General features: G+C 34.0%; 1 protein-coding gene across 2 annotated transcripts; it reads right to left on the bottom strand.

The window, feature by feature from the left end:
* Nucleotides 1–260: 260 nt before the first annotated feature.
* On the bottom strand, nucleotides 261–5504 carry LOC114180592 (uncharacterized). 2 transcript variants are annotated; one of them, XM_085672397.1, is made up of 2 exons: nucleotides 1790–5504; nucleotides 261–1698 (listed from the first exon to the last, which is right to left on the bottom strand). In XM_085672397.1, the coding sequence occupies exon 2, from the start codon at nucleotides 1670–1672 to the stop codon at nucleotides 671–673; it is 1002 nt and encodes a 333-aa protein (XP_085528523.1). In that variant the 5' UTR covers nucleotides 1673–1698; nucleotides 1790–5504; the 3' UTR covers nucleotides 261–670. The 2 variants fall into 2 exon arrangements, with proteins under 2 accessions (XP_085528523.1, XP_085528524.1); XM_085672398.1 differs by having other exon boundaries at nucleotides 1800–5504.
* Nucleotides 5505–11775: the final 6271 nt, after the last annotated feature.

The following is an 11775-nucleotide window of genomic DNA, read 5'->3' as shown; positions in this document are numbered from 1 at the left end:
ATAGAGTTGTCTAATTAATGATGAAGGATCGTCTCGGATTTGGGGAGGAATTCATCTAGAACAAAAATGGGTATGAACCCTAAAACGAAAAGGGGGAAAATGGAGGACGTCGATTGGGGGTTTTTGCGGAACGGAAGGAAATCACACCACTTGGAGGAGATTCCAAGATAAGTGAGGAAGATCCGCCACTTTGAATCGGAGATTCAAAGATAAGGATCGGTGGTTCTGAGGAGAACCTCGAGACTTGAGAGAAAACTCACTGTTTCATAAAACTCAAATCTGAATACAAATGTGTCTCACAAGGGCTTATATACTATGGGCCGAAACAGCAAAAGGCCCAACACAACTAAAGGTCCAATAAAGCCCAAACAAAAAAAACATTACAAAAATTATAAAAGAGTTCCTATTCTACGATCCGAAGCTAATCCGAGATCTCTCTCTCTAAAGGTCTTGGGCCTGATTCCATCAACTGCTATGACATTGCTATGACGATCCCGAACCATGCCTTCATCATTGTCTCCAGGTTGGAGAAAATTCGACCTCGAATTTTAGCACTTTATTACCTACAACCAAAAACATAAACATAAGTGCTGAAAGCACGCAAAACCTGAATAGTCTAAAGATAGAAATAAAATGCTTTCTAAAAATGAGATTGAAATCGTGGGAGAGGTCAATCTCTTATTATCAAGGTGCTTGGAGATTGTCCTCCAGGATCAAAGATAAACCTGCAGAACACATCAAAGAGTTTCAACACAACTATACTATTCACAGTGAAACACAAGGGAAAACAACCTATAGTAATCATAATAGAAAAAGAGTGTCCTTGAAATCCCTTAAGATTTTCAGAATAGGACAAACACACAAGCAGATGATTAAAGTCAGGTTCATTTGTTGCCCATGTTGTTGTTGCCCTTTTTATCATCTTTTGCTCACCCCATTGCTTATGCCATTGCTCCTTAAGGTATAAGTCTTCCCTAGGCATTAAGACAAAAAGAGAGGGGTTTGTAAGTGTTCCCAATGAAAATGCAAAATCATGATGTGAATGGGAACAACAATTTAACGCATTATCATCCCCCTTTAAGGATTTCATCTCCACCATGCATGTCAAGGGTGTGAGGAGAGACTTATTCTCGTGTTTCTCTCTTTGTTCTTCTTCTTCCTTTGCTCTTTGTTCTTTATCTTCTCGCTCTTTTAGCTCTTTCATCTTTTGTTCTCTTTCTCTCATCTCTAGCTCTTTTCTTTCTCTTTGCTTTTTCTTCTCTTGCTCTCTTAACTCTTCCTCCTTTCTCTCTTTTAGCTCTCTCTCTTGTCTTGCTTTTTCCCATATTTCCTTTAGTGTTCTTTCCGCCTTTTCATGATCCCTTTTTGCTTGTTGCTCTTGTCTAACTTCGAGCTTTTGCCCAACACTCCTCTTCACCTCTTTCAAGTATACAATGTAATCCTGGAGTTCCTGAAGAGTCATGTACTTTCCGTTCCAATTAGGACATTGATAATTTTCATGTCCATATCCTTCACACTTGGTGCACCTAATAACACTTGTTTTGTCGCTTGGCAATGATCCTCTATCTTCATGGTGCTCCCTTCTAAGATTCCCAAGTTTGCTATTCAACCTGACAATTCTTGACACGATGAAGTTGATATCTTCTATCAAGGTCGAACGTGTATGGAACATTCTGGAGTGCTCAGAATTCCTAATTCCTGTAGTGAAAGAGAGGAAACAAGAACGAACACAAAACACAGTAAGTGGTTAGCAAAAGTAATGTAGATAAAATTATCAAATGGGCCTCACCACTCCTTACGTGTTTACTCTCAATTCCACTAGTGTTTCATTCTCAAAGTGTATTCACTCGCTCTCAAGTTCTTGTTCAGTTCTTCAAAGAACCTCCAATCAACCCATCAAGAATTCAACATCAAAGTGAAAGATGTAACGAATCTAAGCTCAACTCATGAGGCCAAGGAAAGGAAAACTCCAAGACAAAACCAAGGAAATTTAAAGACAAACTAAAAAGCACCAAAAGCTAAAAAGGGTTTAACCAAAGAGAGTGAATATGTGACAAACTAAGACCCTGACAACGAGAAAAGCACTTTAAAAGACAAGAGTAATCTAAACAATGTATTTAGAATTACTCGTGGAAATGTGAAACAAAGTACTCAAGCTAAATTATGATGATCCATTCAAACTCCCACAAACAATATTTTTAACAATTTAGCTCAAGATACACTGTCCCACAACACAAAAAACAAAGGAAAAGCCAACTCAAAGGAATATGATAGACAAAAGACTCAAGCAAAGCAAAGGTGAACAAATAATGACTAGAAATGGCAAGTCTAGGCAAACCAAAATGTGAGAGTGCACTAGAAATAGAACATGAAAATGCTACAGGGACCAAATTGCACCAACCGAATGCTAAGGAGCATCCAAAGTTACCACTGAAAGAGTTAAATTTACCGAAAGTTGTAGTTGTTACGTGTACCAAGCTTTGGAAGGATTGGCACTGCTGCTGCAACGCATGAAGCATCAAGTCTCAATGACAGTTGTTGTCCCTTGCCAAAAAAAAAAAATTCCCCTACACCAAATTGCTTATAAAGGTGGCCAATGAATGGATCCTACTACTGCACCGCGTGGAGTTTTCTTTTCTGGAAGCATTACCCAAATCAACAAGACGGACTAAGTCCGCTTCTGCCCAAATGTGTTCCTTGCCAAATTGCATTAATCCACATTCATTGAATGTATATTGAAACACAAAGGCACTAGCTAATTGAAGAGTGCTGCACCAAAATCATGGCTTTAGTCATAAAGTCCTACACCAACACGTTTTTCTTTTTTCAAAAAATTTCTGCACCAAATGGCCTAAGCAAGTTGCGAGCCAACTTTCAACTCTGCACCATATCAAACAAAATTCTGCTGCTGTGAGGATAAATGAGAGGCTATCAATAATGGGAAACGTTGCCTCAATTGGAAAGGACTGCCATGCTGCTGCTGCACCGTAACAGACCACAAATTGATTTGCTGCCACAAAAAGATTGTGACTGCAGTGTGGAAATGTGGGGCTGCCACTGCAAGTTCTAAAGAATACAACCAGGTGAAGTGCTTTATTTGTCAACCTAGCTCACCCTTTCTACACCATAGGCACTAAAGGCACCGAGTGAGGAAGCTTTCAAATTCTGCACCGAGTGGGCCAAGAGAAATCTGCTGCACCATTGCCAAATTGCACCGCTTGCACCACGAGACTAGCAATGGTTGATACTGTTGTGGTTAAAATTTTTCTCTATTGTGGAATTAGGAGTGGGCTAAGCTAGCTGCTGTCAATTCACTAACAAATTTAATTGCACCAAATAGATCAAAGGCATATGTGGCTGGCACTGAATAAGCCTTAAAGATGTCCACCGAATTCCTAGAAGAGCTACTGTCAAACAAATTAAAACAGATCCAACAATCCAAATGCTCACTGCACCAGAATATGCATTGTAACATGCCAAAACAAATTGTGTTCTGCATCCACCACTTCAAATCACATCACCGCAAGTTTCACCATTTCAGATTGTGTGCACCGAACGAAGCTTAAACCACGAGCTGCTGCATTGCACCATTCAGGATCTAAAACACTACGACATGCTGCTGCAACATATTTGTTGCACAACACTTTCACAAAACTGGATGCTATTGTCACGCGGGAAACAAAACTGGTTTGTTGGTCAAGCTTTCACTGCACTAAAATCACTAAAATAAAGTGGCAAGACTAGTCCACTGCTTGGACCAGAACACTTGTTGTCCAAAGGAAATGGGTGTCCCTTTTTCCTGCACCGCTTGGCACCTCTAAATCACTACAAGAGGGCTTTGGTTGCTGCACAATTTCCTGCACCAAGAAACCTATAAAGACAGCAAGCTAGTGCACTAGAAAATTTGATCAACGTTGCACCAAACTACCTAGAAAGGCTACCACAGAATGTATCAGACTGCTGCAACACCATTACCAATTCTACACTAAATGTAGCAAGAAGCCAACCACAATTGCACGCTTGGAACACCGCTTAAGCGAGAAGGTTTTGCCCCAAAGAAAAAGGCTGCTAAAAGCTTCCTACATCAGAATAAATTCTGCACCGGAAGGAATTCCTCTTCCCAATTTGCACCGCCAGTTTTTCCACTTCAAAATTGGTCTTGTGGTCAGCACCGCATGGATGACACAGCCACTGCTCCAAGGATTCAGAATAACAATTAGTTGCTACCAATTAAAATTATGCACTAGCTTTGCACTAGTTTATTGCCAAGAGCACTTGAAAACTCAGTAGCAGGACATTCTATGATGCGTCTAACTCAGAATAAACACTCAGTCAATGTATTTAAATGAGGTTGGGACATCTACAGCAGGGTACCCCAACTACCTACTCCACTTTCACCAACTCAAACTGAATCCACACCTAAATATTGATTAGTTTTGATTTCCACCGCTTGAGTCAGATTCTTTGTTGCTATCTATTTAGAACTTGCTTTTAACATCCAAGCTTGGAAATTCAACAAGCAACTTGTGTTGTCATTGCTTCAAGTAACAAATTCAAACAACTTATGTGGCATATTCGAACAGAACTCCACTGCACCAAGACCTCTACTGCGTCAAAATAGGGTCAATAACTACACTGCCATGTTATTCAAAAATTCCAGCAACAATTTTCCACCCATGACATAACACAACATAACACGGGCTTCAACTTAACATAACATTTCAAACGACACCAAATTCTTCACTGAATCATTTTCACAAACACATGGGCTGCAACCAAATTTCACCAATTCAATTGACCCAATTGGTCTCCAATCGCCACGGATCTGGCCAACACCTCCAATTTCAATTTCTCCACCAAAGATCTGTAGTTCACCGATTAAAGTTGTTGCAATGTACTGCACCGATTTAAAGACACGTTCCCGTTGAGCTAATTAATTGGAGAAAAACGAAATAGATTACAAGTTGCTGTCATTTTGTTAACTTGCTCCTCATTGAGTCAAATTGACATCACGTGGTATGCAACAGGCCAAAATAGATGATGAAGAGAATACTACGACAACACCCAAACACGAAACAAATTGGAGAACGAAAACAACCACCACAACTTGAACGGAAAAGAAGACGAGCACACAAAATGAACCACAAGAAAACCAACTCAACGAACGAGACCAACACGACAGAACCAAAAATGCCAAAAAGTTGAGAACGACAATCCGAAACGAATTTGAAAGAGAAACAACCGAGCTCTGATTACCAGATGATGAAGGATCGTCTCGGATTTGGGGAGGAATTCATCTAGAACAAAAATGGGTATGAACCCTAAAACGAAAAGGGGGAAAATGGAGGACGTCGATTGGGGGTTTTTGCGGAACGGAAGGAAATCACACCACTTGGAGGAGATTTCAAGATAAGTGAGGAAGATCCGCCACTTTGAATCGGAGATTCAAAGATAAGGATCGGTGGTTCTGAGGAGAACCTCGAGACTTGAGAGAAAACTCACTGTTTCATAAAACTCAAATCTGAATACAAATGTGTCTCACAAGGGCTTATATACTATGGGCCGAAACAGCAAAAGGCCCAACACAACTAAAGGTCCAATAAAGCCCAAACAAAAAAAACATTACAAAAATTATAAAAGAGTTCCTATTCTACGATCCGAAGCTAATCCGAGATCTCTCTCTCTAAAGGTCTTGGGCCTGATTCCATCAACTGCTATGACATTGCTATGACGATCCCGAACCATGCCTTCATCAATTAATCTATCGACAAACTGATCTAATATGTGTTGTTATACTTCAGTGTATTAACACACTCATTTAATTTGTATTGTTAGACTCGTCTAATCATTGTGTTGATAGACTTATCTAAATGTGTATCACAAGACTTGTCTAATTAGATAATCGATAGAGTAGTCGAATGTATATTAATAGACTCGTCTAATATAGATATGAACAGACTCGTCTAATGTATATTGTAACAATCGTCTAATTAGTGTATCGACAAACTCATAAAATATATTTTGCTAATACTCATCTAATCAATGTATTCATAGACTCGTGTATGAGATTACTCGTCTAATTTTTTTTTCAAATTTACAGTAAATATAAAATAATTGAACTTAAGTCCTTGTTAAATCAATAAAACATTATTAAAAATCATAGAAACATACCTTGAAATTATTTTTAAAAATTGATTTATTTATATTCATTTATAAATCAGGATAATAATAATAATAATAATAATAATAAAATATTTTGTAAACATAAAAATGTGGCATGCATGATTAGATATGTGTTTATCATGTAAATATGCATTCATAGTGTATTTCATTTATTAAAATAAGATATAATCAAAGTGACACATATGGAAGATTACTTTATAGGAGGAAACAATTTTAATTTGCACATTCAATTTTTTATTATAAACAGTTGGATGTAAAAATAGTATTTATTAAATTACTTCTTTCATTGGTTCAGAAAAAATAGAGAAAAAAATGCTATTTGTCAAAAATAAAATTCATATTACTGCATTACGAGTAACCAAAATAATGTCTTACAATTGAGCTTCTTCTTTTGCAACTTAGTTGAAGACAGAACATTAATTAATAAGCAAAAGTGAATAGTAATAATTGATGAAAATGTATCAACTTTTTTTAAAAAAAAAAAAAAAAACATCAGACTCTACCTATTTATGTTGCAGCAATTGAAGAATTTTATGAGTTGTTAACAAATTCAATGATGATTTGTTTAATTCAACTGAAGTCTACAAGTAGAAATTTAACTTCTTTGAGAAGCTCAATTCATTTTAATTATTTTTTTTCTTATAATTAACTATTAATATAATTTATAATTATGGGTAGGTAACAGATACTAAAAAAACCTAAAGAAAAGAGAAACCTAAATGGGGAGGAGAAGAAGAAGGAAGAGAGATGATAGTTATTTAAAATTCTGACAAGAATTGTGAAAAACGAAATTGTCTATTTCTTCGAGTCTTATTATCTTGAAGGTGAGTTTTAAGTAGGGACTATTCTCGTTTTAGAGTCTTCTTCCAAGGGTTGTGGTAGAAACCATCTCAACATCAACTGAGGCCTATCTATTTACTTTCCAATTATTTCCTTCCTTGAATCTTCTTCCAAGGGTTATTGTTCCAAGGGTTGTTGAACAATGCAATTCACATTTGAAACATACCGAATAACATACAATCTATTTTAGTTTATATATATATATTGGAGTTTTTATTTGAATGGACCTATACTATGAAAGCTAGGCCTAGTATGGAGATGTAACTTTCTAGCGCAAACTATTTGTAAGCACCCAATTTTATCCGGATAATCAAAAATTATTTCTAAAAATAAAAAAAGGGAAAGATCTTGAAAAATGGAAAATATTCTAAAAAGCTAAAAAAAATAATGAAGGTATATTTTGTTTGATCATGTTTTATCTAAGCATCCTTTCAATCAAAATTTTTGTCTAATTAAATTAGGAGTTAAAAAATTTAATTTTAAGTTTTATTAATCTTTTTGTTTTTTACAGAGAACATCCCATCATTTCCTTCCACTCTCTTTTCAAATGAACTAAGAGCCAACTTCTGCTATTGACACCTCCTTTATTACTTTTCAACCTATTTATAAATGAGCTAATAACCCATGTTTCTACATTCACACTCCTTTTTTTTTCTTTTTTTACACACCTAAAATCCCTCCACTCAGAAGCTGCCATGTGTCCCTTTTTTTTTCTCCTTACCAGTTATCCCTTAACTCACATACCCATCTTTAATTTATCTTCTTCTGTCACACCCATCTTTCCTCTCTTTCTTCCAACTAACTCACTTTTCTCACTAACAAACCCATTCACTTTTCCACTCAATCACTTCACTCTCTTTCCCAATGCCATTTTTTCTTACACACATCACAACCGCACCCTCACATTCAGGCTGTAGACATCCTTCCACGCTTCCATTGTTTTGATACATCACTATTCATTTATTACTCATGACCTCATGACCCATGGACAGATACAGTGACAAGGTTTGCACCCAAGATAACAAGCTTCATTAAAATGGACAGGGAGGACCACGGAGAAATGGGATCATGATCTTTTTTCTTTGAAGAAAAAAACTCCACTCTAGGAGGAGGGAGAGATACTGAAACAATACTGAGAACACCATCTCCACCATACACACAGAAGACTCCATCATCCTCCCCATAACACTCATTATCACCATAGTTATCTCCATTTTTTTTACCTCTCTTTCTCCAATAACCAAAACGCACAGAACACACTTTTCTGATATATTTCTTCTTCCCCTCCTTTAACAAGGACACCATCACCTTCTCCATAACGGAAACCTGATAATAAAATCCACACCTCCATCCCCTATGCACCACAAACCAAACCCTTCCACCCATCATAATACACCACCATTCATCATGGCCATTACCACCTTTGAAACACACGAACCCACCACCACATAACAGACAACATCTTGTCCTCCAAATAGAGCCCCGTCCTCCATTTAAACACACACAAAATCTTCATCCTCATACACAAATAAAAGAAGTCCATGATCAAACTATGAATAGTCAAGAAAAAGTATTACTGCTCAACATGCAATTTTTTTTTTTGAAAAAATTGCAAACTTTCATAAAGTTCTTTGTCAACAAAATTGCAAACCAATCTTCTTGTGCAATCTTGTATAATCTTTTGTGAACTAAAATGAAAATCTTCCTTGTGCAATCTTTCTTGCCAAATTACAAATCATTTAATGACACATTTATCCAAGTTTCCTATACATTAAGTTGGAGTGACAACTTTAAAAACAATTATTTTTGTGTTGTTTTATTTATCATATGATTTCATATAAAACTTTAGTAAATACTCACTTCAGAATCAACACTAATATGACTGGCATATAGTCAAAAGCTTTAAGTAGTTGTTTTCTCTATTTGAAAAAATTCATTAAAAATATTATCTATATATATATAACATATGTTCAATTTAATATTTTTTTCTTATATCATATATTATTTTCTTTTATTTTTTAATATCCCAAAAGAAGCTCGCCCCTATCACTAATGCCAAAATACCTGCCTACGAACGAGTAACATGTTCTATATTTTTAAAACCAATTTTTGCCACAAACTTTTGTTATATTTATTATATTTTTATATATTATATGTTACGTTTTTTTATGATAGATTATCCTATTTTCATAAAAAAAAAAGAAATTATTCTTGCAATCTTCAAATTTTTGAGTTATCATGATCATCATCCTTATTGATATCCACTAGCATCTTATTTTAAGAAAAAAAGAGGTTAATTTAAATCCACCAAAAAGTCTTTGGTGTGTGTGTTTTTGTTTTTAAGCCTAATAGTTAACATTTTTCATATTTTTAAAAATCTTCTTAATTAACTTCATAAATAGATTTGTCTAATCAATCTATCGACAAACTTGTCTAATATGTGTTGTTATACTTTAGTGTATTAACACACTCATTTAATTTGTATTGTTAGACTCTTCTAATCATTATGTTGACAGACTTATCTAAATGTGTATAGACTTGTCTAATTAGATAATCGATGGAGTAGTCTAATGTATATTAATAGACTCATCTAATATGTATATAAACAGACTCGTCTAATGTATATTGTTACAGTTGTCTAATTAGTGTATCGACAAACTTGTAAAATATATTTTTCTATACTCATTAATCAATGTAATTATAGACTCGTGTAATCAACGAATGAGATGACTGGTCTAATATTTTTTTTGTCAAATTTACAGTAAATATAAAATAATTATAGTTAACCTTGTTAAATCAATAAAAAATTATTAAAAAAAATTAAAAACAAACCTTGAAATTATTTTAAAAAACTGATTTATTTATTTTCGTTTATAAATAAGAATAATAATAATAATAATAATAATAATAATAAAATATTTCGTCAGCGTGGTATGCATGATTAAATATGTGTTTATCATGTAAATATGTGTTGATAGTGTATTTCTATTAATAAAATAAGATATAATCAAAGTGACACATGGAAGATTACTTTATAAGAGGAAATAATTCTAATTTGCACATTCAATTTTTTATTATAAACAGTTAGGATGTAAAAACAATACTTATTAAATTACTTCTTTCACTTGTTAAAAAAAATACAGTTTTCAATGAGAAAAAAAATGGTATTTGTTAGAAAACAAAATTCATACTACTACATTACGAATAGCCAAAATAATGTCAAAAAATAATGTCTTACAATTGAGCTTCTTCCTTTGCAACTTAGTTGAAGACAAAACATTAATAAACAAAAGTGAATAATAATAATTTGGATTTGTGACCCTTAATAATACAAGGAAGAATTCCTTATATTGGATTTTAAATGTTGAAATACATTTAGATGTAATGGATATTGGGATACCATTAAATAAAGAAATAAAGCATCTAAGCAACTAATTTGCTCACACGACCAAAATATTGTGAAAAGAGATTTCACAAATATTATGAATTTTTTTCATGCCTATGGCTGACTAGACAAAGCAATAAAGCTTTTGATGAAAAATCATGAGATCCGCCTAATCTGCTCCATTCCCAGAAGTGAATGCAGCAATAAATATTATGAATTTATTTCATGCCTTTGTATGGTTGAACAAAGAAATGCTTTTGATAGAAAATCATGAAACCTGTCCAAATTGGTTCTGCTACATTCCCAAAAGTGAATGCAGCAACATTTGATTTATATTTTCACGATGGTGATCGTGATATTGATTATGGACATGGTTATAAAGAAAATTTCAAAGACACATTTTGTCACCAGAAGTGACACAATAATATGAAAAAGGAAAAATGGAAATGTGAAAATATTGACAAAAAGATGAAAGTATATATTATTATTACGGTGGTAAAGGCCATTTGAGTTGTACTTATTTTACACCAAAGCATCTTACAAATAATGAGAAGAACATAGAAACACACTTTGCTTATGAAGATGGTGATTCTGATTATGGTCATATGGATGCTACTCATCTTGTTATTATTACTTTCTTTACTAAGTAAATGGAAGCATTAATCACCTCAATGATTATGAGAGTGTTAAAAAAATATAAAAAATCTCATATTGATATTTACATTTATATGAAAAACGAATGTTTGCACTAGTACCAAAACATATGTGTCTTATTGATAATGCAACAACTTATACAATTCTCAAGAGTAATAAATTTTTCTCTTGTTTGATACTGCGAGACATCAATGTTAGTATTATTTATAGTACTACAAATATATTTGAAGACTCTAGAAGAGCTATTATACTTCTACTAAGAAGTCGAATATAAACTTATTAAGTTTCAAGGATATTTGTCCAATTGGATATTACATTGAGACAAACAATGAAAAAAATATGAACTATCTTTATATCTCTACGATTGAGTTGAAAAACAAAAATGTATATTGGAGAAATTATCAGCATGCTCTTATGGTTTATACTACACGTATATTAGTACAATTGAAATGCATGTCATGGTAAACTAGAAGTTTACGAATCAAAAATGAATGTCTTGTTTGACATGATCAGTTTGATGATTTGTACTACGTATATATTAGTACAATTAAAAAGCATGTCATGGTAAACCAGAAGTTTGCGAATCAAAATGAATTCCTTGTTTGGTATGATCAGTTAGGTCATCCTAGATCTATTATGATGCGAAAAAAAAGGTTCAAAAACTCATGTTGACACCCACTTAAGAGTTAAGAAACTTCTTTAGACCAATGAGT

The sequence above is a fragment of the Vigna unguiculata genome, chromosome 4 (assembly GCF_037176805.1).
Source record: "Vigna unguiculata cultivar grain cowpea cultivar isolate G323 ecotype 2 chromosome 4, ASM3717680v1, whole genome shotgun sequence".
NCBI classification, from domain to species: Eukaryota; Viridiplantae; Streptophyta; class Magnoliopsida; order Fabales; family Fabaceae; genus Vigna; species Vigna unguiculata.
Note: the sequence above shows the minus strand (reverse complement) of the source record. Positions and strands in the feature narration are given on the sequence as shown.